Below are 25,296 nucleotides of genomic sequence, written 5' to 3' on the forward strand. Positions count from 1 at the left end.
TTAGAGCATGGTGGGTATTAACGCACCGTATCTCTGCAGCAACTGAACTGCACACCTGCCATCTTCTGGGCCAGCTGGAGTACTGGCTGTACACTCCCTGGAGCTGTGTGCGGCCAAGGCTGGCAGGACAGCTCCATGCTTCGCCTTTGAGCGAGTGCAGCAGGTTTCCAGGTGTGCACCAGCTGCCAGTGAGCATCTTCACCTCCCTGCCTCTCCCCTCCCTGCTTCCATCTCTGCGGTGTCTCTTGCCTCATGATTACAGCCCAAGTTCTTTGGAGCCGAGACCCAATGTTGCAGTTCTATTTTTGCCTTCTGATTTAACTGGAAAATACAATAGTAATAACTTAGTGCCATCTACCGACTGCAAATGGTTTACCTGGTGTGTCTGCTTTTAAGTGGAGGTGTCTACCAGACCCTGAGGCTGTTCTTCAGAGAAGGTAAGTGCATACCTTGGAGAGGTTTGGTTTGACTCACCGATGTGGTACCTGGTATTAACTGAAACAACACAAAAATAGGAGCATCCTGAATAATTACTGACTCATAGTATACACCCATTTCTCTTTCTTCTTGTGATCGTATTGATGCTTGAGAGGCAGATTCTTGATGAAACAACAATAACATATTAACCTTCACTTAAAAAAAATTAAGTATCTGCCAAAAAGCATGATTATGTTGCTTGTAGGGTACTTTATGGAAAATACAGAATTACACTGTTAGAGAACATCCTTATTACACCTTAATTTTACTCTTTTGTAAGAATCATGGTTTTAAAACAATTGAAATTAGTGTAGATTGCTTCATTTGTAATATTTCAAGGATAGACTTAATTTGCCTATCATGTAAGACCCAGCCTCAGCAGACCTTTACTCTCATTCTTCTAAAATTTAACATATTATTGTTTGTTGTGTTGAGGGATTGCTGCTCTTCTAAGGCAGCTGCAGAGTCTGTGGGCTTCTCACCCCAAACCACATCTACTATGACCACCCTGGCAGGCTCTTGGTGCCCCTCTTTAACTTGGGGCAGAGCAGGAAGACTTGGGGAACCCACAGTAGCCTTGATGGTTCATTGCAGTTACCAGGAATTTCTGCCTGGCCACTACATACATGGATTCCTACTTCTCTGACTGTGCACAGGCAGGCCAATAATGGTGTTCCTGGGCAGGTGGTGGTCAGATGCTGTCCTACATGTGCTCTCTGGGATGCCCAGGCGTGTTAGAGGAAGGCTCATGGCAGGCAGCACTCCCACGGCGTGGACCACAGCTCTGACTCCCCTCTTCAGACCAGTTACCCGAGACATAACTGAGGCACATTGTTTATTAACTGGTGAACACACTATGAGGAAACTAGCAAAACAGAAAAAATAATCAATAACCTAAGTACTGTACCACTGATCAAGTTATATGTGTATGCAAACCATAAGGCACAGCTATGAAGTTACAAGCTCTGAATCTCAGATCTAACAAGCCTCACATGTGGCCAACCCTCAATGACAGTTTTTTAAGTCCCAAGGTGCAGGTTTGTCCCCCCATGCCATGACATACAGCCAGAGACCTGATGGAGCAAGTGCAGTGGATTATCCCAGGCGATGCCTTCCAGCTTCCCAGGGCTTGAGCGTGCAGGTCAGTTGTGCTACCGGTTGTAGGCATCCACACTCCCACCATCAGCAGGAGCCCTCTGGTCTTCTTTGGTGGACTTCATACCTCATTCTTTGGCATAAGGGCCCACCTTTTTGCCACCTCCTCTCCTCCACCCAAATCCCTCCCAGATAAACAACCTGCCCCCAATTACTTCCTCCTCATTCCTCCTGGTTTTGCTACAGCCATACCTAACTGTGGTATTTCTGACGCCATTACCCAGGCAGTCACAGCCTTACATGGCGTTACCGGCAGGGATACCCGCTGCGGGCAGCCTGGCTCCCCACGACTCCCCCACAGTTGTCCCGCAGGGTTTAGTTTACCTCCTACAATTACTAGATACAACTATTCCATCTTAGCCTTGATCCCTGTGCAAGCTGACCAAGCACCAGCAGGACCTTATCTGGCAGTTTACATACCAGAGAGCAGCAGCAGAGGCACATGTTTGTCACCCTTCTGCCAGCACTGCTGGGGCCTTGGCTCTTGTGGGGCTGCATGCTCCAGCGGGACCTCTCGCTCACAAGCCACCCTCTGGTCTGCCTGACCTCCTCCGAGGACATTCAGACCACTCTGGGTGCTCGTAAGCTCAATCCCTTCCGGCTGGAAGCCACCACAACTGTTAGGCTAGCAATGCACATCAGGTGTTCAACCCGGCACATGAGCACAGTCTTTCCTTTTGAAACAAGCAAAGCATATATAAAGAATGCCATTACTTCTATCATAACTAAAAACAAGTACAGGTTTAAGTGCATTAAGTGCTGCATAGTAGTAGTTTTTGGAAACCAACCCATGGAGATGTCATACCAACGATGTACAGTTCACAATTTCAGTCTCTGGTTCTGACAGTTCCTTACTTGTTAAGGTGGTCCTCAGGCTTGCAACTTGGTTCCAAGAAACCAGAGAAGAGACTTCTGTATGCTGTCACATTGCCTGAACACCTCATCCCAGCAAGGCCTCTCAGCTCCCACACAGATGTCATTAGTCCCTCGTTCAGGAACAAACCCCTGCTTTTGAGAACAGGCAAGTGAATGTACACCACCAACAGATGTAATGCCACATCTTTAGTCTTCTCCTGGAGCCGCAGAGGTCATGTTATCCTCCCACTCTCCCAGTACAGGTGAGGTGACGCATACACAGCCTGCACTGTTACCAACCCAACCAGCACTGGTGCTCCCACACTGACTTGCTCCACTGATGTGTGACAATATCCTCCTGTGGTCCACAACCAGATGTACAGAACCAGTACATATGTTTCACTTAGATGTCCATTTGCAACAGCAGTTGGTGAAACTTCCCTTGTAATATGGGATCTCTTTGTTGTACTATCCATGAGAACAGAGTTAATCCACCCATAAAAGTGGTTCTAACAATTGAGCTTGAGTACAATAGATAGAGATATTATTGAATTTAATCCCTTATAGCTTGTTGGTTTGGTTTGGTTTTTTAACTTGGCAGTTGCTTTCACCACATGCCATATTTGGTTATCCCAGGTAGTTATCGTTGCTGTTGCATCAAACAACAGTCTGAAGTTTGTTACCCATTTACCTTGTATATGATTCAAAATTGCTGCCATTTTCATAGAATGTATCACAGAATGGTTGAGGTTGGAAGGGACCTCTTGAGAGCATCTGGTCCAACCCCCTGCTCAAGCAGGGTCACCTAGAGCTGGTTGCCCAGGACTGTCTCCGGATAGCTTTTGATTATCTCCAAGGATGGAGATTTTGCAATCATAAGAGAGGTACAACCCACGTACACACAGGTCACACTGGATGTATTCTAGAATAGTTCATGCCTCACATATCAATTCCCCATCTCTTTCCCCATCTTACAGGATTAACATGGATAGTGTCCTACAGGGTTTGTGGATACTTGTGGATGGTGTGATTTTAGTTTTGGACACGCTTAGCAGCCAAAACTAAATCCGCACCATCTGAACAACTAAGAGCATTGTCAGGTGATACAACTGCATCCCCCTATTATTACACTGGTTGCAAAGGTACCATTTGTATCCCATGCAGCTTCTGTGGCTGACCCACATTGGGATCCAAGCTGAGGATCTAATTTATTAGTTCCATCTTTTTGTCCAGTCCATGCTCTCTTACAGGTGAAGTCAAGTTAACTCTGGAAGGACTATTAACAAATGCTTATTACTTGGAAACCAAACATCTGAGGTCATCCTCATCATCACCAGGCCTCGTATTAAAACTCCTTTGACATCTTTCTTTAAGTAAATAAAAATATTAACAGCAGTGGTGATGTTCCACATCCAAACTATCACTCTTACACCTAGAAGCCAGCAGAACACACTGAACAGGACCTGCAATGCTTTAACAATATTCCTGATGCCGCCTTAACACAATGATGAGCACCTCGAAGATGGGTCTCGGCGAGGCTCTCTGTGGTCCACACCTGCAATCCATCCCACAGCCACATTTGATCCTGAAGACCAATCTTACTTCCACATTAGATAGAAACATTCTTTTTGATTTCCTGGCAGTGGGCCCCACCTACCCATGAAACCGCCCCTTCTTTGTTTCCAGTTAGTTCTGTGTTTCCCAACCCATAAGCCACAATCATCCCTACATTTTCTCTGGGCCTTCCCCTTTGTACCTGGGTTGTGGATGGGACCACACTTCCCAGTGGGGGTTGATTTTCACATTGCTTTATAGCGGCATGCTGCTCCTCGGCTGTGCGACACCGGAGAGCAGCATGGGCCCATGCTCTCTGCTGACTGAACCCTGCCCCAGGATTGAATCAGTATCAGAGGCGCATGGCTGCTTACTGACATTGCCACAGAGGACATCCCTCTGTGGGGCAGGGCCACAGACCAGCTCATAAGGGCTGCAGCAAGGCACCTGGCACGCTCTTTGTTCCCAAGGCCCAGCACACAAACAGAAGTACTCCAGCTTAGTCCTCTTTCTTCAGCAATTATCTTCTGTCTCACCTTGATGGACCTACTAGCTCTCTCCACTACCCTGGAGGACTGCAGATGGTAGGAAATGCGAGTTAACTGATGCACCCCTACCCCTTCCAGGAAGTTCTGGACTGGTGCATCTGTCAAGTGGCTTCCTTTATCTGAATCTGTTAAGATTGGAGGACTACATCCCTTCAATACTTCACATAACGACCAAACCTCAGCGTTAGCAGTACCCTCACACACTGCCACTGCCTCTGTCCATCTTGCTGTTCTGCCAATGGCAACAAACACAAACCGAAACAAACCCTCCTTCAACCTCTTCAAGGGGCCCACGGAATCAATTTGCCACTGTTCAAGTGGCACCCACTCCCAGGGGTCAAAGGCATAACTCAACATGGATTTCCAATTCACAGAATGGCTTGGGTTGGAAGGGACCTTTAAAGATCATCTAGTCCAGCCCCTAAGGTTGCAAGGGGTTTCCACCATCCACATGCTCCATACCGCTGGGCTTCCACAGAAATTGTGAAAATAGGGATTTTTAAATCCCAATCTATTCAGCCTTCGTTGCACCCCCGAGCCTCCTCATGACCCTTCTGTGCTTCAGTACCGTATGGGTACTGGGACAGGAAGAGGGGGTCTCCGGCTAGAACCACTTTATACTCTTAATTTACTACCCTTGTTTCTGTTTTACTTTTAGACTGGCACTTCACCGACGTGGGGACTCCTGTGATCGCTTCACTTTGAGCCAGCAGCACAATACTGTTTTCCCTTGGACAGATCTACCTTGAACTGAGACAGGAAAATCATTCCTAAAATGTTTGCCCCCCCTTTTACCAGAATTATCCACCCATCCAGTTTATCCTCCCTTACCCACAACTGGGCTTCTACTCCTTTTCCCCTCCATTTTCCCCCTTCCCACTCCCAATATCCAGATGGATTTAGCAAGGAATGGAGGACCCTGATAATCTAATAAAGTCTCTGATCCCATAGCAGTTAAGAAAGTAACCTCCCACCCCCCCTTCAACAGACGTGGTACCTCCACGCAGCCCCTTTTCCCTGCACACCAGGTCAGTGTGGTGGAGGTTAATCCCACTGACACCAGGGGTTGGGACTCCTAATCTTTAGGGTCCCCTAAGGGTGGGTCTAGCTTTCTCTTTGGGATAGGGGGAGGAGCTGGTGGATTCATCTGCTTCAGTTTTTCCCAAATCTCCTCTTGCTTAATCCCCTTTTCCTGAAGGATTTTCTTCATTTTGGCAAGTAAAACTCCTGTGGGCTGACTATCTAGCTCTCCTTCATTCACCCCCTGGCTTATTAAATATTTCCAAATTGTCCCTCTAGGAATGTATTTCCTCCCCTTTGCCCCCATCCTGTCCTTCTTCACCATCCCTTTCCCCTCAGCTCCCATCAGGGTCCCCATGTTCTCCAAGGTAGCCATGCACTCACCGAGGGGGCGGCCGATTAAAGTAGACCCCAGGCTGATGAAAAACCCCTTGTGCAGCCTGGGAGCACGGCAGGCCAGCACCCCCACGTCCCCCTGCTCCACGTTCACCCCAAAGATGTCAAAGTCGGGGGTCACCGGTTCCTCCCTTTGCTTTAACGCCCGGAGTAAGACATTCCCGCACACGTAGGCTGACGCCTCCTGGACGTCTCTCCAGGGCGCCCCCTCCATGTTATCTTTGAGGGGCTCGTACTCTCCCAAATTTCTGATCACCAGCCGCAAGATCTCCCCCCCCCGACACCTCATCGGCAGGCAGGGCTCTGATAATCGCCCCTACTTTGGGCCACGGCAGCCTGATGGCGGTCACCACCCGCTTCGCCTCCTCGTGCGTGAAGGGAGTGCGCTGCTCCAAGCTCCACATTCGGTTTACCCACACGGGCCATCCTTCCTTTCGCTTCCTCCACACCTTCTCTTTCCTGGACGTATCCCCCGCTTCCTGGCCCCCATCTCCCTCCACCGGCTTTGCCTTCCCCGCACCCGCCGCACCCGCTCCTTGCTCCGGCGACTCTTCCCGCGCCTCCAAACCCCAGCCGTCCCCATCCCGCACCTCTGGGTCCCAGTCTGCCTTACTGAGAGCCGCCACCTTCCTCCGATCCAAACCCTTCCCCAGCGACAGCAGGGTAGCCAGGCACTGCACTTTCCTTCTCAGCCGGGCGTTCTCGGCCGCCTCGGCCCTCAGCTCTTCCCTCAGCTTGGGCAGCTGCTCGGCCTGCTCGCTCAGCCGCGAGCTATCGCGCCGCAGGGCCAGGATCTCGTCGCGAGCCACCTGCAGATTGTTTTGCAGGTCCCCGATACGCTGCTCCTTCTCCTCCACCGCCGCCTGCAAGGCCCGGGCCAGGTCGAACAACAGCCACTGCAGGGCCGAGCACTTCTTCTCCCCCTTGGGATGGTAGGCGGACACGTAGCTCTGCCAGCACCTTTCCGCGGCTTTCAGGGAGGGCTCCTGCCCGACGACCTTGTGGTCCCACGGGTCTCCCCCGTGCTCCAGCATGGCCTGTACCAGCAGACCCCTCTCCTCCTGGCCCGGGGAGCTTTCCGACTCCTCTTTCTCCTTTGACTTCCCGCCCCTCGTCAGCCAGGACATCTTAACGCCGGCCAGCGCCGAGCCGGGACAGCCTCGGGCAAGCCCACGCGTGCCACCGCCCCCGGCGCTCTCCCTCTTCGCCCCCGGCGCCCGAGGCGCAGCCGAGGCAAACGGACCGTCCGCTGACTGACGGACGGACGCCACGCCAGGGCACCGCCGCCCCCCCGCGACCTGCTGGCGGCTCCAGCCGGCCGTCCCTCACGACGCCTCCGGCCTCCGGGCGGGCTGAGGCCGCCCCCGCCGCGGGGCCAGCTTTTATACCCCCCCGCCGCGGTGCCGGTGCCCCGCCGTGCGGGAGCGCCTGCCCCCCGCCGACCGCCCCCCGCCCGGCACCCGGCTGCGCTACGTCCCCGCCCCCTCGCCGGCTGGTGGGCGGGGCTCCCCGCGCGCCGTCGCCCCGCCCCTCGCCCCGCAGGCGTCATGGCCTCCGCTTTCGCGCCTCGGCCTCCGCTTCCCTCCGCTCTCTCGCTGCTCGCGCGTCGGCGGCGGCTGCGTGCCGGGTCGGTTGCCGCGGCGCCGCCATGCAGCAGCCCGCCGCTCTCCCGGCGCGGCCGGGCGGCCCCGAGGGCGGCGCGCAGGCAGGCGGCGGGGGCTGGCTGGGCGCGCTGCGCTTCGACAACCTGGCGCTGCGCTCGCTGCCGGTGGACGCCTCGGAGGACGGCGGGCCGCGGGCCGTGCCCGGCGCCTGCTTCTGCCGGGTGCGGCCCAGCCCGCTGCAGAACCCGCGGCTGGTGGCCATGTCGCTGCCGGCGCTGGCGCTGCTGGGGCTGGAGGCGCCCGCGGCCGATCGTGAGGCGGCGGAGGCCGAGGCGGCGCTGTACTTCAGCGGCAACCGGCTGCTGGCGGGCTCGGAGCCGGCGGCGCACTGCTACTGCGGCCACCAGTTCGGCAGCTTCGCGGGGCAGCTGGGCGACGGGGCCGCCATGTACCTGGGCGAGGTGCTGGGCCCGCGGGGCGAGCGCTGGGAGATCCAGCTCAAGGGCGCCGGCCTCACCCCCTTCTCCCGGTAAGGCCCCGCGGGGCGGCCCGGCCCGGCCCGGGGCCGGCGATGGCGGAGCGGCCCGGTGCAGCTCCGTTTTGGAGGAGCGGCAGCCCGCTGCCCCCGCGCCGAGCCCCCCCTGCGTGGCGAGCTGGCTGTGCGGGGAGAGCGGGGACGGGCACGGGCTTCCCTGCCTGCTGATCGCGTTAGCGAGGTGCTTTTCCAGCTGGTTGTGTGCTGAGGATCGTCCCCCGAGGCAGAGGTCGCGCCTGAAGCCCTCGCGGTTGGGGGGGGTTTCTGTCTCCCCTGCAGCAAGTGTGATGCTTAAATGCCGGAGCGGAAGGTGGCAGAGTTTTCCTCTGGAAAATAAGACTAACTGCATCTCCTTCAGGCGCTGCGTTACTTCTGCCCCTGGTTAGCCTCCTCTGAGGTTTTTCCCCCTTTAGGAGGACGCAGACCGTGAGGAAAGAGGGGACGGCAGCGTGTCATGGCCACCTGACTGCTTGCTGCCGTGTTGTCCTCTGGCCCGCGCAAATGGTATCTGAAATGCGGGTGTTTGGTCTGTTTGTGCTGCTGGTCCCTCTGCCTGCTGCCAGCAGTGCCTTTCCTCCAACCTTCCCGGCTGTGGGAGGGAATGGTGGAAAAGCCCCCAAAACGGCATACTGACCAAACCCCCGCAAGGGATGGGTATCTTCATTAGTCAGTTTAGCCTGCACTGCTTTACACCTTCCAGGTCATTTTCCCCACTTGCATTTCCTATATTTTCTGTTCCAGCTGTGCACAGGCTGGCTAACACCTTAGTTTCATACGAGTGGTGCTCTGAAGGCCTTCTTCAGGTCTGTGAAGGTTAAGAAAATCACAGTGAAAATCCCAGATACAGTGGTAGAGTTGTAGGTCTGCACTGGGCAGCAATCCTTCTTGCCTGTGGCGTCTGAAGTGCTGGGAATGTGGGCTGAGAACCACCCGCGCCTGTTCCATTTACTTGATATCTATTAAATGAGCTAGTTTGCTATTTGCTGTCTGTTCAGGGTTTTTTTAATGCAACTGCCATGCGTGCCCATATTTAGCACCCCATTTGTAGATTATTTACCCAGAAAGTTCCAAAATAATACTATTTTTCAAGAGGCATAACCGTAGCCATTTTATTAAGAGGAAACCAGTGACTTATTATGTAATAAAATAGCTAAACTTGTCCTAAATTTTTTAATTTTTTGAAAGACTCTATTGCGTCAATAAAAACAACAGAGTTAATGATTAGAAGGGATACGTGTAACTGGAAGGTTTATTTTCTTCTGTTACGTGTGGTCTTCATTGCAAGTGTGTTGTGTCCATCTGATTGAACTTTAACAGAAGTTGGAAGGTCCAGCTTTTGTTCTCAGATCTCCCACTACTTTGTTGTGCGACTGTGGACAGAGCATGTCACTTCTAGGCTTTTGTTTCTCCACTGCCATGGGGGAGACAGGAGTTCCTGCCTTTATAGCCTGAAAACTGTCCGTGTCTTCTTGTTGCAGACAAGCTGACGGTCGGAAAGTCCTGCGGTCAAGCATACGGGAGTTCCTGTGCAGCGAGGCTATGTTTCACCTGGGAATACCAACAACGAGGGCTGGAACGTGTGTGACATCCGACTCAAAAGTCGTCCGTGACATATTTTATGATGGGAATCCAAAAAGTGAAAGGTGTACAGTTGTTCTGAGAATAGCTTCTACATTTATAAGGTAGAAGCCTATTTTGTTGGGTTTTTTTACTCTTTTAAAACCAAGCACAGCAGTCTTTTAAAATACAATTTTAAGTGTATTTTCCTAACGGCACCATTTGCATGTGTCTTGTTCTGGAGGCTTGGAACTCTTTTGTCGGGCTGTAGGAAGCTGCTCTTCTTGTCCAGCAGGTGGGATGAGCTGGTGTCTTTGCACACAGACAGATAAACACTAAGGATGCTAACCTGGTAGAAAGAAGAACTCAGTTCTGCAGACCTCAGAAGAGATTTTTCATGTTTACGCCTGCACAGAATACATGCTTTTTTTGATATTGGCAGTAGCGGTGGATTATAGCTCTACCCTTAATTCCAGAGTACTGCTGATGTAGTACACTTGGGTATACTTTCCCTGCCTGAGAAGTGTACGAGGTTCCTCCTCTGACACAAAACATTAGGAGTTGCAGGAAGTTGCATGGCTTCTTGTAAGGTAACAGAATATTAGAGGAAGGTGTGGCATAAAGAATATGTGCGTGCATGTGTATATATGTGTGCATGCCTGTGTGCGTGTATATATTTACATGTGGAAAAATCTTACATGCTTGATGTACAGTCTAGTATTTTAAATAAGTCCTGTTCCTGTATGTTTACTGAGGACAAGAATTTTTCTGTAGAAGTGGTTGTAAGAAGCTTTAACAAGCTGGTCTTCAGTACTGGCTAGGGTCTTGATCTGTCAGTTTAGTTACATGTGGATGTATGCGCTTCCTTGTGTTGAGTCACTGAGCGTCGCTAGGTTCAGTGTAGGAGTCTTGCGGGTCTTTTCTCTCAGTTAGTTGAAGGATTGGTGTTAAACTCAAAGAGATGATGTGATGTTATTGCAACAACTGTTAATGTTTTTACTACATGCAATATCAAATGAAGTTAATAGTATCAGATAATACTAAAACATGTTTGCATTGTTTTAAAACAGATTTGGTTCTTTTGAAATTTTTAAACCTACTGATGAATACACAGGACGCAAGGGTCCCAGTGTTAACCGAAATGATATTCGAATACAGATGCTTGATTATGTGATCAGCACTTTCTATCCAGAAATCCAGGAGGCTTATTCAGACAACAGTATTCAGAGGAATGCTGCTTTCTTCAAAGAGGTAAGAAAGATCAGGTTCTCTTCATAAGTCCATAGCAGTCATCTTCAGGAACTTCATCTGCAAGCACAGATCACTGTAGTCAGTTAAAACCTTGTATCATCTGATTGCCTGAGCTACTATTTTCTTTGAAGAAAGTGCTCCTGATAGAACTGCTTATCGATGAAAGCAACGTTGATACCAATCAAATCAATGAAAGCAGTTTAACCTTCTTAATAACAAATCACGATTTTTCTGCTCTGGGAGAGCTTCCCAAGACTTGTCTCCGTTTGCTGAGGGTGTCTTGCACTACGAGGGGGAATTCTGGCCCTGACTGTCAGATGATGAGTTGATGGTACTTACAACCACTTGCAAGGCATCATCTTGCAAAATGCTGAGAACATTAAGTCACTTTCTGTCTCTCATTTTCCATATTACAAACAGGAATGTTGACTGCAAATCACTTTTAACTTCAGGCTTTAGAATTGAAATGTTTAAAGGCAGTCAAGCCCTGGAAGGGCTTGCCTGAGGAAGTTGCAAAACCTCCAACTTTGGGAATGGTAAGATCAGGTGAGATAAACATGTCTTAGATGTGGCGTAGTATCGGGTCATTTTGCAGTGGCCCAGAGGAGAGGCTGGGTGACTTCTGAGAGACCCATTTTCAATTACTGTATAAATTTAGACCTTAACAATTACTGGAGATCCATAATAAAAATCAGAACTATAACATCAGTAAATGTAGAATTACTATATTTGTCTTCGAAGTAAAACATAGCTAAATTAATTGGCATCTGCACTTTATCTCCTGAATATACCTTTTGCCTCACTGTTGATATTGTATTGCTATTCTTGACATTGAATTTCTATATTCCTTTGTCTCAGTGAGCAAAGAAAGAATTTGGGGTAAGGGAATAAGATGCTTCTCTGTGTTTTAGTGATTAGTAGATAGTAATGCTACCCTTGCAGAAGGGTTCCAATTTGAAAGTACTGGAGAGCTATAATAAAGACTCCTGTTTGGATCACCTGAAGTTCAAATAATGTTACAACCCAAGTAAGAAGGTTATAACTAGCCAGTAAGCAGAATAATTAAAAAATACCACAGTCTAATACAGTTGACTAGTTTATGTAAAAGAAGTTGTGGTGCTTTGAAATCTGAACTGATCTGGTAGGGACTGAGGGAATGGCTGCAACATGATGCATGTTCATAACAGACCAATAAGAGGTCAAAAGGCAGGCTTAAAGTCTGACATTCTCCAGATTTTGTGGGGTTTGAATTTGTGGGGGTTTTGGGTTTGTTTTTTTTTTTTGGTTGGTTGGTTTTTGGGTTTTTTTGTTGTTGTCTGTTCTTTTACTTTAACACAACCTGTGCATACTTGCATTAGTTCTTCAAAAGCAAGCTGTGGCTTGGTCCACCACTGGGTGCCAAAGAGTTTGACTTCTCTGGACAAGCCTTTTGCATTTTAAGGATTGGAGCTGATGAGGAGAACTGTGGCTTGTCACCTGCTGTGTGCATGTCCAGCTCTGTAGTTGATGGCATGTGTACCTTCTGATGGCAGAAAAGTCATGGGACTTGGGGATTTTTGTGGATGTGTGTGTGTGCCCAGTCCTACCTCCTTCTGCTTTTGGCTGCTTTTCCTGGCCCAGTTACTGCTGGTTTCCTCCCCCCAGTACTCACATCCTTTCCTTATTGCCCCTGTTGCCATTTTTTTTGCTTGTTTGTTGTGCTCCTCCTGCCTGTGCCTGTCTGCGCTCCGTGCCTGTGCTAGCATTGCCTCTTCACATTTTCTCTCCTCCTTAGTGACTTCCCATATCTTTCTCCACCTGAAAAGCACCCCAGTCCCTTACCTAATTTGACAAACATGTCCCATCTTTTTTAATAGCGGGGAAGTGCTGTCAGCTCAACTCTTAACGTGCTTTATCTTTCTTTTTGCACTGTGGAAGAAACAGAGGGGAAAAATTACAAGTGATTGCATTTGACAGCACTGTCTGGAAAGCAAACACCATTATCTGTACTGCTCAAATAATTTGTAGGTGTTATTTAAGTGAGCATGTCCTTGAGATGGTGCTGTTATTTATATATACACCATACTTGTTTTCTAGTATGGCTAGCAGTAGAAAAATGTGATCAAAAAGAATAAAGGTCAAAGTGAGTGCAAAGCTGTCTCTTTCTAATCAATGTACCCATCTTTGAGTGGCATCCGAGCTTTAATTGCTTTCAGGTGTTCCTCATTAGCAGGATTTCTTTTTTACCAGAACACTGGCAATGCGTGATGCATTCGTACAAAGACATCCAGCAGTCATGAATTGTCTTACTGCTGGAGTGCTTTCATCCTAACTCTGGTGGCCAGGATTTTTTTTATTTTTAAGTTTTACCATCTTCCTGGCACAGAGGCATTGTACAGGGTGTGTCTCCCTTACTGGTTTATGGCCTGCCAGTAATCAGTTTTGGACACATGTACCTGGCTGCTGACTGCCCCATGAAGTGGGGGGGGAAATGGGTAAAGTACCTAATATGAGAATATTGTAAAGAGTAGGAAAAAAACCAAAGTAGAAACATGGGATCTCAAAGTGAACCGGAAGCTTCTGTTCCAAGCATCATTTGTGGGTTTTACTACCTGTCAGATTATCCCAGGGCAAGATTTTTCTAATTTTTCTTCCTTACCTGACTGTACATGTTTAAAAAAAGGAAAATGGAAAAATTCTGGGTTTGAAGACAGAGGCATAAAACTAACATTTCCTCTATTAACTAGATTGGTTTTTAAACCTTAATAAAATACACTTGCACTGCTGCCTGGAGAGAATAGTTGCTTTAAATTTCTGTATATTGGGAAGATAACTGATTTTAGCTATGAAAGTAGTTTGGTTTAAAAGTTTTAGCTAATGGCTACATAAAATTTTTACTTGCAGCAATTCAGTAAAGTATTTAGAAATACCTAGGTTTATTTAAAAGCCAGGTTAGCTTCCTGAATTTTAGATTCCGTAGGGCATATCTAGTGGTAATTGACAGGTGGGCTAATTTAATTAAATAACTAGAACTATCTTAAAATATTACAGTATTTATTTGAAGAATGCGGCACATGCAGTGATTGCAGTCAAGGGTTCTATAACAATAACTCTCAGTTAAGTAATGGAAAAACTCTGGTGAAGCATGCATTCGGTAAAGAATTAAGAATTCTTGAAGAATGAAGAATTTAAATTAAGCATTTAAATAAAATTGTCATTCTTGGAAGATTTTTACTTAACCTTGTAGCTTTTTTCCACTCTCAGCAAACTGAGGGAAGTGCTTGTCAGTGCTAAAACTTGTTAGCGGGGAATAATTTTTTTGTGTAAACCACTTACCTTCCTGTAAATCACTCCTATATACCCATTAAACCAAAAGACTAACTTTACATTGGGCTTTGTTGCATATAGTTAGTTTTATTCCTTAGACTTCACTTATGTTTTCTCCTGCCTGTAGTTAAAGGGTCTTTAAAACTAGTAGTAAACAAAACAATATATTTGTATAATGACTAGAATAGCACGCAAGTCTGGTGTCAAACAGTTTACCTTATTTCAGCACGCTGCCTCCAGTATGTTTTAAAGCTGTCCAGTTGACTTGCAAGTCAAGCGCGGAAGGAAGGAGGAGGAGGCAAAGAGGGCAGACCGAGAAACAGGGCAGTTACTAACAGGAAGAGAGAGGCAAGCTGTCCTTCAAGATATTTGTGTGTATGGCATACTGCCAGAATCTGCTTCCATCGGAGCTGTAGAAACATCAGTTCAGACTAGGAAATGCTTGGAAATACATGAATGTATTGGAAATACACTGTGTTGTAAAAGAAAGAAAAAAAAAATTTCTCTTTTAGATAACAAAACGGACAGCAAGATTGGTTGCTGAATGGCAGTGTGTTGGGTTTTGTCATGGCGTGCTGAATACAGATAATATGAGCATAGTTGGACTAACCATTGACTACGGCCCTTTTGGATTTATGGACAGGTCAGTGTGGCATAATTATTTGAAATGTGCGTATGTATTTGCTATGTAGAACAATCCTGATGTTCACGGTTGTTTTAATATTTTAACTCTACAGTAGATTTATGAGCTCTCTTTATGGCAAAGTAGATTGTTCTTTCTAGTTGTCCTGTAATTCTTCTTTTCAGCTTCTTTTTAACTGTATTCACAACATCTCTAACTGTTAGACTGTTCTTGTAGCCTTTGGGGTTTCTCAGTGTTTGAGAGGGCAGGAAAATATGTAATGAGGTAATTTTGGGAAAAGAATCCAGAAGGAATGTTCCCTTTTGAAATTTTTAGTTTCCTAGAGGAGACTTAAATAGGAAAAAATAATACTTCTCACAGTATTGGCGTCCACATAACTGGAAGAATGCTAACTATTTCTTCATTTGTAGATATGACCCTGAGCACATTTGCAATGGTTCTGATAATACAGGGCGCTATGCTTATAACAAGCAGCCAGAGATTTGCAAGTGGAACCTGGGGAAGCTTGCTGAAGCTCTAGTTCCAGAGCTGCCCTTGGAAATAAGTGAACTCATCCTAGAAGAGGAATATGATGCAGAATTTGAGAAACATTATTTGCAGAAGATGAGGAAGAAACTAGGCCTAATCCAGCTGGAATTAGAAGAAGATAGTAAGCTGGTGTCTGAACTCCTCGAAACTATGCATCTCACAGGTTGGTGAAGACCACAGAAGGTTATTATTTAATAGCCCATCAGTATCTATAATCAACCCAAAATGTAGTTTATATCTTGACCTTACAAGAAAGCAGCCTTGCGTAACTACATTGTCATCTGAGAGAAGAACAAAAGACTGAAAAATAATTATTTTCTTGTGAACTGTGGGGCAGTTGTTGCCTTATACAGGGCTCCCCTATCTCACATCAGCACCCTCGCTGAGGGAGCAGTTTATTTGCCTCTTTAGAGCGGTGACCTGTATACTGCTGCGGGGGGGAGTTAGGAAGGAGGTATGGGACTTGTTTTCCTGCTGATTTATTGGTTGCATTACTCATAGAATTCACTTTTTCAGGTGGAGACTTCACAAATATTTTCTACTCACTGAGTTCATTCTCAGTAGACTCTGATGCATCAAAATTGGAGGATTTCTTAGACGAGCTTACAAGTCAGTGTGCTTCTGTGGAAGAACTGAAAGTTGCTTTCAAACCGCAGATGGATCCAAGGTAATACTCTTCTTTACTTAAATGCTTTTGACCTGTGCTTTTAGTTTCACTATAACCATAATGAACTCTGCATGCTATGTAATATTTGACTAATTTTAAATTTGGAAATCTCACTGTTAAGTAGATGCATCATGATCTACAGCAGTGCAATTTCTTGTGTATTTTGTGACTGGTGAATGCTCAGCAGCGACTTGCAGCAGTTGGCTCTTGGGCTAAAGCTGTCTGAGCTTTTGTTTGGTCCTTTTTTTTTTTTCTCTCCACTGTCTCTGCTGACTAAGGCTGTGAGAGTGCCAGATAGTGAAGTGATACAGAAATATTTTATAGAAGAAATGGATTTGAACAGTAATGCTACTGTGTTCTGCCAGTGTACTGTCCGCAAATAATGACTTTCAGCCACCGATGTTCTGGGCTAAGTATAACCTAAATGGACACTTCAGGCTCTGAAAACTGTGTGGTGCTGTCCATGTCCCATTTGATGGGCCACGTTCTGCAGTCCAGCTACTCTGGGCGTGGAAAAATAGTAAGTTTTGTTCAACTGCTGCTTATAACAGTGACTGCAGCAGTTTTTTGCTTTTTGGAGCGGTGGAAAACGGAATGAGTGTGATCCATTAATTTGTCACTTTTTTTCCTAGCATTTTCCCAGATGGGGGAAAAAAATTTAAGTAGGGGTATTTTGGATACGTTTTTTCCCCTCTCTCTCTGTTTAATAAGTGTTCCGTGAAGATAACTAACCTACCAAATTCTTCAGCTTTTTCTGTGTGTTGATATCACAGTTCACAATTTGCAGAAGGTAGGGAGTTAAGAAAACGGACTGGTGTGAAACTTGTTCATACAAGTTTGGTGTTATGCCAAGATGGTTGGCTGTAGCCTTTTATCATCTTGGAGATATTACCGGTTATTTAAGTTTTTGTGATGATACACTAAAATGAAAGGCAAAGAAATTAAGGTGGTGGATAGTGCTTATTTAATTGTTTGAGATTTCAGCTACTTTGAAATTGTAGGCAAATATCATGCAATATGAAGATAACTCGTGTGATAGAGATGAGAATTTTTTTTTAAACACTGCATTCAGGCTTGGAGGAATGTGAAAGTAGCTATAAATCATCATGATATGGATATAAAGCTTTGGAGGGGAATAGTACTGTGTTAAAGTAAGTGCATAACTGATTTTTTTTATCACAGCACTTGGGTATCATAGAGCTGGGCGTGTCAGATGCATGAATCAGATCTGGATAGTACTTTATATAAACTCATAAATCAAAGCACCTAGGTTATCTCTGCTTACTAAAAGTAGGAAAATCTGATATAATGAGTTGTCTGTTTTGAGGACAGGGAATAATGTTTCTTTTCTCCTTTGTTCATAAATGCATTCATAGAAGGAAAAGAAAATACTTAGTGTATTGATAAACTGCAACTTACACTTTGTTTTTTTTATTTTACTTTATGCTGTAGTGCAGTTATTAATCCAGGAAAAATAAAAGTTAGCTAACACAGTATTGAAAAATAAGGTGAAGCTACTGTACAACACCAGCTAACACAGTCAAATGTAAAAAGATACAACCCTAGTCAAACTCACAGCAAAACAGCTGGGATACTGCTAGGTATTTATTAGAGCAAAGCAGTTCTCATTCTTAGATTCAGACTGGTTAACTAAAAAAATTTAAATAAGCAAACTGTTGTCTCGTGACCTAAATGAGGTATCTTTCCCCATATCATTCAGGTTTTTATTAGTACTGGTAAGATTAGTAGGTGTTAGATCCTTATTCTGCATGCTGTTACAGTATTAAAGTTAGGAAAAGAAACTAAAAAAAACCCCCAAACTATGGATTCTATATTATCTTATATGTAAGTAAGATCAAACTCCTTATTTCAAATTCCTTTCAAAGTTCCCAGGGTATTTTGATGAGAATTGTACATCTAAACCCAACTGTTAATTCTGAAAATCTGCTGTCTGCACTGTATGTACCACAGGAATGTGAATAAATGCACTGAATAAGGGGGAAGGAACAGTAAAATTAGCATAACTTATAATAAAAAATTATTCTGTTAATTATGAATTACTGTTATTTAACCTCTCTAGTGAAATCATAGGTTATTGTGAATGTTTTCATATCTACTTTATGGTTGCAAAAAAGATGGTTCTTGACAGGCAGCTCAACTTTAATGTGTTTGTTCCTTTTGTTCCCAGACAACTGTCAATGATGCTAATGTTGGCTCAGTCTAATCCTCAGCTGTTTGCATTAATTGGAACAAAAGCTAATATAAATAAAGAATTAGAACGCATTGAACAATTCTCTAAACTGCAGCAGTTAACAGCAGCTGATTTACTCAGCAGAAATAAGAGACACTGGAAAGAATGGTTGGAGAAATACAGGTAAGGTTTCTCAGTATTCATAGCTGTGTATTTTATTTCTGCATTTTATTTGAGAACAATGTGCCTGTCTCACGAAAAACACCCTGTCTCAAAGTATGTAGATTGGGAGGGACGTGGGGGGCATGCAACTCAGAATATTAACTACTGCCAAGATCAGCATCTCTGTTGCTGTGAAAGTTCAAGGGCATCTTTGTATTTTGTTTACTAGATTTGGGGGAGGCGTGGGGGTATAGAAATCACCTAGCATCAAATCTAGTATTAAAAGTACTTCAAGAATGTTGATGTGGATTCTAGCAGAGACTAATTTCAGTTGTGAGCTTTTAAGTGCTCAGTAACTACTATTTTATCCTTTTAAATTTTTTTTCTGAAAGAAAAATCTATGTATTAATACAGAAAGCAAGTAGAAGTATTCTTAATCAAAGACTAACTGTAAAAGAAATCACAGCCAGGAAAAAAATGTCCAGACTATTCTAATGGGCATAAATTAAAAACCTAAAAACTTAGTGTTAGCAGGAGATTTTTTTATAAAGAAAACCCCTTAGCAGAGCATTAGTTGTTTCTGCTGTGTGGATTAGTCAGGACTCCTTTCCTCACGTGGCTGCCTGTGATCTTGTTCTCCTGCGGGGCTGAGAGTTTTAGCAGGTGTTTCTGCTAAAAGGTAGATCAAACTGCCTCAGCTGTATTGCATCCCTTTACTTTTCTCAGAACATCAAAAGCTTTAGCCAATAAACAAGTGTAGAAATACTTAAAAGGCAAGATCTGAATGTGATGGGTTTTGCAGAGCAATGCAGGACAGACCGTGCACCGGTGTCTCAATCTGACTTCTCGGAGAACATGCAAGGTGTGCCACTTCCTTGAGCCTTGCCAGGACGTGCTGACGGTCTGTAATGCTGCTTTTAAATGAAGTGGCGTTTTGTATTTTGTTGCGCTGTATTTTATAAACTGAGAGGATTATAGGTGATGTGGTATTTATTAAGAACTGTAAACTAAGGATCTCAAGGCAAGGAGACGTGTCAACTCTTACATGTGATTCTTGGTCCAAACCAGTTGTTTTCACTTGCTTAATTTCAGAGTCCGTTTGCAAAAAGAAATAGAAAGTGTTAGTGATGCTGATGCCTGGAACACTGACCATGTGAAGGTTATGAATTCAAACAATCCAAAATATATCTTGAGAAATTATATTGCCCAGAATGCCATAGAAGCAGCTGAAAATGGGGATTTCTCAGAGGTATGCTGTTACTACTTAACACCTCTCTAGGTTTGCGTGGATGTGTAGTGGTGCTGTTGATAACTGACATTATGCTAGGAGAGATTCACTCTGGTATCTCGGGCAGTAAGGGGACTGGGACTTTACTGTACAGAAGGTCTGTATCGTTTTTGAAGGAGCTGTAATTTTAATGACTGCAGAACAAAGAAAGAAATGGAAAACCTGAAACTGAACTTCACCAGCTTTTGTAGGCTGATCCCAGGACAAGACACTTACCCCTGCTTTTACTGTCTTCAGAATGGTGTTTACCTTGGGAGGCAGTTGGGGATTAATTCGTACTTGTTCCTTGCTAAGTGTTGTCTTTTAAAACTTAACAGCTCTTACCTGTGGAGTTCAGCATGTAGATTTTTACATGCAGAATATGGGAAAATTAATTTATTTTGAGAAATGGCATAAGAACTTGTATTTTATACTTGCATTTCAAGTTATTTGAGCTTGAGTTCCATACAGATAGAAACTCAGCCAGTTACGATTTTACAGTTTTCAGCTTATTTGATATGCATATTGATCATATATTTAATACTTGGTTTGTCTGCAGTTCGTGTATTAAATACAACATACTCGATCATTATTTGGCGTGAGGTTCTTCTCTACATCATTTTGCCTTTACTTTCTAAATTCTCATAACCTTGCTATGTTTTCTCTCTAGGTAAGAAATGTACTGAAACTCTTGGAGAATCCGTTCCAAGAAGCAGAAGATCTCAGGGAGGTAAAAGAAGATGCAGAAGAAGAGGGAGCAACTGCTACAGCAGCTGCTTGTGCTCAGGAGACCAGAAGCAGACTACCATATTGCAGTAAACCTCCACTGTGGGCTTCAGAGCTCTGCGTTACATGATCTTCGTAACTGCCTTGTTTTGTTTTTTGCTGTAAACTGAAGACTCTGATCCTCCTTCAGCAGCGAAGAATTCAGCAAGGCAAACATCGAAGTGCTATTAAGTTATTGAAACAACCCTACATTTGGATGCATCTGTAACAGTCTTCAGCTGTGCTTAATTTGAAGCAATCATGGATCATTAGAACAAACCCATGACAGCTGACAGTCCATATACATCAGTAATTTAAATGTTTTGAGACTGAAAGTCTAGTCTTTATTTATACTGCACTGCAAGTAGAAAGCAATATTTTATGTTGAGGCAGGCTGAATTTTGAACATCCAAATGGAGTTGTTATTATGTGAAGACAAAAATAGCAAGTCGGGAATCTGATCTGTTTTTGTCTGATGTCTTAACTAATAGTACTTCTAACATTTATTTACTGCTTTCTTTATGCAGGGACTTTTAGTCCTCTCTAATGGAGGAACAGATTCAGTGTTGCTTGTTTGAAGCTATGTTTCATTTAATTAAGTAGTTCATTTCTTGTGAACCTTCAGATTGATATTTAATCATTATTTTCAGAATATTTGTGCAGGCTAGGGTTTGGGGCAAGCAATTGTTTGGGTTTGTTTTTTTTTTTAAATTAAGAGCAGAATTAAGGGAGGCTATATACATTTGCACTTGAAAATCTTGGTGGTAAAGTTTATTCAGGTTCAGTATGTTTGCATACAACACATGTAAATATTTACTAAAATCATGGGTAAGCCAGTTGACTGGGGCAAGGTCAGTTAGCCAAATTGGTGTGAACCTTAAACTACCCCAGTACTCAAATCCAGGTTCATTGTCTATTTATTTGTGTGCTCTTAGCAGAGTGTCCTTGTAGGAGAAGCGTGCAGGTGGGGTACCTGTTTGTTCACGCTGGTCAATGGGATTCTCTCCATTCCCACTCTGGTCTTGAACCATTTAGTTTGCTTCCACGGTCTTTGAGAATCTGTATGCTGAAAGTTGCCGTTCAGGAACATGCTATTTGAGCTTTTGTAAAAGATAATAGAGGATACAGGAGGAGGATGGGAGCTGACTTGCACTATTGATAGTGTTTCAGTTGAGGTTTCAGGGGAAAGTTGGTTGCCATTATTGCCACATCAGCAAAAAAAAAAGTTGTTCCATAGTTATTACTTAGCTTTCTGAACTGCTTTCTAAAGGACCCTAGTACTGGTTCAGATGCCTGAAATCTTCGGAAAAGTTTGGCTTAACGCAGAGGTTTCTCTTTTCCAAAGAGACCATTGTCTTACACTGTGAGTTTAAGTGTACTCTAGTAATTTCTTCCTCCACTCCTGTGCGAGCTTGGTATTAGCTCAGGTTGAATTGTGCTCTTTTAAGTCTTCCTCAAAATACAAGCTATCAAAAACCAGAACAGTTGGGCTACTGCTTATAAATCTGTACTAATAATCAATTTGTCTTCCTTGCTGCCACAGTAAATAGGTGATGCTTTGAATGTAAACATTCATTCTGTCTTGCCTTTGACCTGGAGAAACTGATGCCAAATAATGATTTGTGACAAACTAGAATCTCTGACAAACGTGGCACTTTGTGTTGTTTCGGAGTCCTTACAGAAAAGGACAAACTTGAAGGTGTATTTACCTAGTCCATGGAAGAATGGTGCCGTTGAAAGAGGAAGTACCTTGAAGAAGTGGACAACAAGTAATGCTAGCCAGTACAGCTGGTTGTCTTCTAGAAATAATCCATTCTCGTAGGAGTTCAAGACTTTCATCAGGGATTACCCTTCCTCTGAACTTGGGGGTACTGGAACCAAACCATTTAATGGAAACTTCAACAGAAAGTCAATGCTGGGTAAAAAGGACTGCACTGGGGAAGGGAAGTGTGTTGGCAGTTTGAAAGATGCTTCAAACATATCCCTGACAAATTTGCAGAACCAGTGGTCTCTTATGGTGTGTCTGGTCCAGAAGGGAGTAATGGGGGGGAAGTTGCTCCAAGCTGATCAACATAACTCTGTGCTGATTTTGTTTCTCAATTTATATCTTTCCTTTTGGGAGGCAGAGTGGAATAGTGTTTTGGAGGAGCCCTGCCCAAGCTTTTGGCAAAACAGAATGGTCTAAAAAGTAATGATTTTACACCATACCTAAGGGATCAAGTATTTTAATGGCATTCTGATATTAATTTGGGGGGGTTGAGTAGATCTCTATTAATAATGGTATGAAGGAGGAGAATGGTATTATAACCATGTGTTTGGACATAGGAGAACTCGAATTAACTATCAAATTATTTTGCATATAAAGATACAAATTATTTTGCACCTATAATGCCGAAATCATGGAGAGAGATATTTTGAAATAATTTGCTAGCAGTTTTGCCCTTAAAAAGGGAAACTGAATGTAACGGTGAGGAATGAAAATGTGGTGGTGGTTCCTGATAAATACATTATTTGCTTACATACAGATCAAGTGCAAGAGGTCTAGAAAACTTGAAATGATGAATGCAGACCCTTGGTGTGCCACTCAGTAAAGTTATATTTGTAATAGATGCAGTATGTTCACCAACAGATAGAAGAAATACTAAAGAGGGTATTCACATAGTCTAACTGCACTGACATTCAACTGCTCAGTTTCTCAGTGCATGCAATAATATCGACGCTTTGTATTTGAAGAAGTGTGATGGTCAGAAGCCAAGTGGAATGCTTGTGCTCTTCAGCACTCTCATTTCAAAAGGTGGGTAGTAGTTCCAGCTCTGATGATAGTGAGTTTCTTCTGTTCTTGTTCCTGGAGCAGTGTGGAAGCAGGAGGCTGTTCAGGACAGTTAGACCAGATTTTGTCCAGGTAAAAACTTTATCTCTTAGCTCAGTTCTTCAGAGAAAAGGGAATACACCTTGTAACATTTGGGAGTCTAAATACTTGAATCATAAATTGCTTCTTGATTTTTTTACAGCTTGTATTTGCAGTAGGTAAACCTGAAAATAATGTTTCTTATTGGTCAAATATTCTGCTTGTTTAAAAGCCATGAACTTGTGCTCAAAATGAATTGGTGACTCTTCACATCAACAGCTTTCTGTGGAAACACCTTGATTAGACTTAGTCTGTGGCTATACAGCCTGAACTACTCTTGCATAAAAGCAAGTGGTACCCAGATTACAAAACTGAAATAGGAAGCTCTTGGAGACATGTCTCCGGGTAGTCTTACATAGTAGTGGGACTCCTCTCATGACTTTATAAGATTTCACCGTAACTGCTTCATGAGCTTGTAAATCTACAATTACTGAATGTTTTACTGTCAGCTCTCACTTTGGAATGTTTTATGGGTTGGGGTTTGGGGGGGTTGGTTTGTTTGGTTGTTGTTGTTTTTCCCAAACAAGTGCTATGTCTTTCTTTGATTCTTTTATTAAAAAAATTAAAAATGCAATTTTAATATTCTTGCTCATGCCTGTTTCCTGAAAGAGTTTTGCTGTTAACCATACTGTTCGCAGACTTCATTTCTTTAGCAGTATTTGCTCTGTGTTAAAATCAGATGGCCAGGTTGTATCACAGAAACCTTACTTTGTATTTTTTGCAGTGTTTTCTGAGGAGTGAATTATCACGTGTACGGTCTCCTGCCTTGCCAGCAATTCTGGTAGTATGCTTGGAGCAAGGTAAGGACCCTCACCTTTTTCAAAGAGAAACCTCCCTCTTAGTTACTTGGCTGTAAGACCTATGCTGACACCTCTTTAATTCCAGTGATGTAAGGAAGAATAAAACCCACCACCTGATGTCAACGGATACAGGATGTGATTTTAAACTCTGCTCACAGAAATAGGCCTTTGGGTAGAAAGCAAAGATGCATTTTGGTTAACTTTATTTAAACTGGATGGAGTAGTTTGTGCAGATTTTTTTTTTTCCAGAGATCTCAGTGATATCATAGAGAATGGGACTCTTCAGAGTGGGAAAACATCTAGTATAGAGCATGTTGGATGAGATGAGGTGGATGCCCTGGCATGTGGCCCTGTGGCAGATGAGGAAATAGTGGATCAGGATCTAGCCATCTGTAAAGTGGCTCTGCAGTGTTCAGGGCCGCCTGCTACTCCTGCAGCCTGTGAGTGCAGGGGACTTCCCTGCGAGCTGTGAGGGCCCGCAGGCTCAGGAGGGAATTCATTGGTGAGGATCACTCTCCACTTACTCCACAGCTAGTTACTGGCAGAGCCAAGGGGTTTATGTAGTCCTACACTTGGCTTTAAACCAAAACCTCATTAATGTTACATCAGCTGTTCTAACTGATTACTTGTGTTGTTTATGGCTTCCTTGAGTAAAGCTTATGCCTTTTCCTTGGTGGTGGGGAGGGAGCAGAGAAAGAAGAAATGTGGGTTTGAAGGGGAGAAATACTTGTACTGGCAGCCAGAGGAGCGATGGTGTGTACTTGTTCTGAGCCGTGGTGGTGATGTAGTAAAAAACTGGTTCTGGTCAGAGTAGCATAGACTATGTGTGGTGTTGCATAGGAGAGGCAGAGAGAACTGGGTTTCTTCAGCCTGAGGAGAAGGCTAAGGAGAAATGCCTTGCCGTCTACAGCAGCTACTGGGAGAGTGTAGAGAAGGTAAAAGCAGACTCTTCTCAAGGGAGCACGGTAATAGGATGAGAGGCAATGAACAGAGTTGCAACATGGACAACTGAGTGGATACAATATTTTTTTCACCATAAGGGCAGCTAAACTTTGAAACAAGTTGCTCAGAGGTGGTAGCATCTCAACCCTTGGTGATCCTCAAAAT

General features: G+C 44.4%; 2 protein-coding genes across 2 annotated transcripts; one reads left to right on the plus strand and one right to left on the minus strand.

Moving 5' to 3' along the window:
- Positions 1-1,295: 1,295 nt before the first annotated feature.
- Positions 1,296-7,295, minus strand: LOC115342094. Its single transcript, XM_041123855.1, has 2 exons — positions 2,488-7,295; positions 1,296-1,959 (listed from the first exon to the last, which is right to left on the minus strand). Exon 1 carries the CDS (start codon positions 7,130-7,132, stop codon positions 6,221-6,223), a length of 912 nt encoding a protein of 303 aa, XP_040979789.1. The 5' UTR covers positions 7,133-7,295; the 3' UTR covers positions 1,296-1,959; positions 2,488-6,220.
- Positions 7,296-7,624: 329 nt separating this feature from the next.
- SELENOO (selenoprotein O) lies at positions 7,625-23,969 on the plus strand. The gene is made up of 9 exons (XM_030012959.2): positions 7,625-8,138; positions 9,623-9,826; positions 10,772-10,952; positions 14,771-14,901; positions 15,312-15,592; positions 15,946-16,096; positions 18,285-18,470; positions 19,542-19,698; positions 20,387-23,969. Exons 1-9 carry the CDS (start codon positions 7,654-7,656, stop codon positions 20,579-20,581), a joined length of 1,971 nt encoding a protein of 656 aa, XP_029868819.1. The 5' UTR covers positions 7,625-7,653; the 3' UTR covers positions 20,582-23,969.
- Positions 23,970-25,296: the final 1,327 nt, after the last annotated feature.

The sequence above is a fragment of the Aquila chrysaetos genome, chromosome 5 (assembly GCF_900496995.4).
Source record: "Aquila chrysaetos chrysaetos chromosome 5, bAquChr1.4, whole genome shotgun sequence".
Lineage (NCBI taxonomy): Eukaryota > Metazoa > Chordata > Aves > Accipitriformes > Accipitridae > Aquila > Aquila chrysaetos.